This window comes from Vigna radiata, chromosome 5 (assembly GCF_000741045.1).
Source record: "Vigna radiata var. radiata cultivar VC1973A chromosome 5, Vradiata_ver6, whole genome shotgun sequence".
Classification (NCBI taxonomy): domain Eukaryota; kingdom Viridiplantae; phylum Streptophyta; class Magnoliopsida; order Fabales; family Fabaceae; genus Vigna; species Vigna radiata.
This window is the reverse complement of record NC_028355.1, coordinates 9331846-9334398: the sequence shown is the minus strand read 5'-3', so window position 1 is coordinate 9334398 and position 2553 is coordinate 9331846. Positions and strand designations below refer to the sequence as shown.

Here is a 2553-nt window from a genome sequence, read left to right as displayed (position 1 = left end):
AATGCATACTTTATTCGTGTTTTTCGGGATTTAAGATTTAGGAAAGGTTGAGAGGGATGAATAAATGGTCCTCACTGCTCACTTTTGTTCTTTATCTTTCTTCTGTAGTAGATTAGTAGCTTTATATAATTCTTTTCATGATAGATGAACAATTCGAAATTTTCAAAGAGTTGGTTTAATGTGATTCAGCCATCTCTTTTGGTTGTGGAAAATTGTATACAAATTATTATTCATGGATATTGCAATTCAGCCATCTTTGGCAACAGGAAAACTCTGCAATCTGCATAACCACCATTTTCTGCATCAAGAGAAATTGGGGGTCGGGATTTGCAAATTACAATTTTATTTTATTTTACTTTTATCGTGGCACTAACTACCGTTGATACCGAGAAGATCAAATAAAACTTTGAAAAGGAAAATGAAATATATATTCTAGGAAATTTAATAAATTGGAATGTGTAGGTCAATACAAGAAAGAGCGGAGAAAGTAAAGCATGTTCAAAACAATGAAATGCATTCCTACACCTAAACTAGTACCACAATTAGAGGGTAACATTCTAGTTAAGGCCTACAGATTTTAGCAGTAGACGGCAATGATAAATTCTGGGTTCTGGAGTTCTTCTGCCCACAACCAGACCACAGATCTCAGAGTTGTGTTCTTGCCTAGACTTTCTTAAAGTCAAATTTCACTTTCTCAATTCATTAACTGACATGTCAGTTTCTTTACATCAGATTGTTTGAGGGGCTTTAAGATGAACATCTGAGCTCCTTCTTCCAGACACCTGTTTTCAGCAGAGCACATTTAACAACATAATAGACTTATTGACCCAAATAACTGTCATCGAACAATGGTATATATAGCACAATATATAAGGAATGTTTGGAATTACTTGTTAATCCGTGTCGGTATGTTCTCAGAAGACATTATCACTACAGGAACCTCCTTCATTACAGATGATTCCTGTTTAAAATAGAATGCAGGTTGTGGGGCTATTAGTATTACATTAATGAATGTATCTATGTGCTAAAAAGAATAAAAAGCAGTGGTACCTTAATTTTCTTAAGTAGCTCATAGCCTGTCATTCCTGGCATGCAATAGTCTGTGATTACCAAATTTACTTTGGATCTCTGCAAAGCAGCAGATAGCATTAACCAGTTAGCACCAACTACCAGCTTGGTAAAATGAATGTAGTAGAACAATAGAACCCTGATTAATGTATGTCAAACATTGAAATCTCTTAAAAGTGTAAACATTTATCATCAAATGTTTAATGTTATATTACACAGTTAAGAAACATAACAGTGTCACAAATGTTGGTAAGCATTGTTTAATCTGAAATGAAGACTTACACCGTTCATGCTGTTCTGTCCACCACTTGTCAAGCCCAATAACTCCAATGCCCTTGGCCCATTTTCTGCAGTTGTAACTGCAGCAAATAAATAGCATTAGAAATCAACAATGGCAGACAAGTGAACCTTAAACCCAAGGAAAAGGCCCATTCAAAAGGAAAGCGTAAAACACAACAGGCAGAAGCACACAGAACAGTTTGATTTTTGAAGATGAGAAAGGTGTAAAAGTGGGGGTAAAGGTGTACCTTTGCAAGAAGAATTCCTGAGGAGTTTCTCAACGAGTTTTCGATCAATAAGGTTGTCGTCGACGGCCAAAACATGAGGAAGATCATGTTGGTGCATTGAAGAAGAAGGTGCAGCCATGCGTTGGAGTTGTTGGTGGTGCGTTGAAGATAGTTGTAATAAATAAGCAGAGGAATGAATGGTTTTGGTGTCTCTTGTGAGTAGTAAATGTTAGTATTAGAGTAATAGAAAGAACATAGAGAGATGGAGAAAGGTAAACAAAAGAACAGAGTTGGAAGCAATTAATAATATTAATTGTATAGAAGAAGAGGACGAAGGGAAAAACAAAAGGGTTGGGTGACAAGACGTGTATAAATGAAGAGAGAAAAGCAGAGAAACATATGTTGGAAGTCACAAGAGTTGTATGAAGGTAAGGATATGGTGTGTGAGTGTGTATCTATATATTAGACATATATGTATATGCAGAGAAGACAGAGAGAGTAAATGGACATGAATTCGAAGAAGGTTGGTGGGCGAGGAATTTTAGAAAAACCAGAGAGAGAGAGAGAGAAAGAGAGAATCAGGTCACAGATATTTCGTGATCCTTTTCGGGTATCTAGGATTTGATTCAGTCCCCACCCTGCGTGTTCAAATGCCACAACACTCTCATCATCAATTCATCTCTCTCTCCTCTCTCTCTCTCTCTCTCTCGTTTCATTTATAGTTTCTATCTTAATTTTTTGTCTCTCTTTGACGAGATTTCAGCATCACTGTCTGCATTCTGATCTCACCATTCATGCACGTTTCTCAGATCCTCACACCCAACTCTCTTCATCCTCAACGCAAAATCTAATGCCCACTCTTCTGCTTACTTCCATACCATTCAACATACTCTCAAAAAACTGGAAAACTCTTATTCCTTATTTTTAATTACATTTTTCCTTTTTATTTTTATTTCTCGCAGTAAGAAAAAAATCAACT

General features: G+C 36.3%; 1 protein-coding gene across 1 annotated transcript; it reads right to left on the bottom strand.

Moving 5' to 3' along the window:
- Positions 1–414: 414 nt before the first annotated feature.
- LOC106759802 (two-component response regulator ARR17) lies at positions 415–1713 on the bottom strand. Its single transcript, XM_014643145.2, has 5 exons — positions 1596–1713; positions 1351–1427; positions 1051–1128; positions 891–961; positions 415–782 (listed from the first exon to the last, which is right to left on the bottom strand). The coding sequence occupies exons 1-5, from the start codon at positions 1711–1713 to the stop codon at positions 695–697; spliced, it is 432 nt and encodes a 143-aa protein (XP_014498631.1). The 3' UTR covers positions 415–694.
- Positions 1714–2553: the final 840 nt, after the last annotated feature.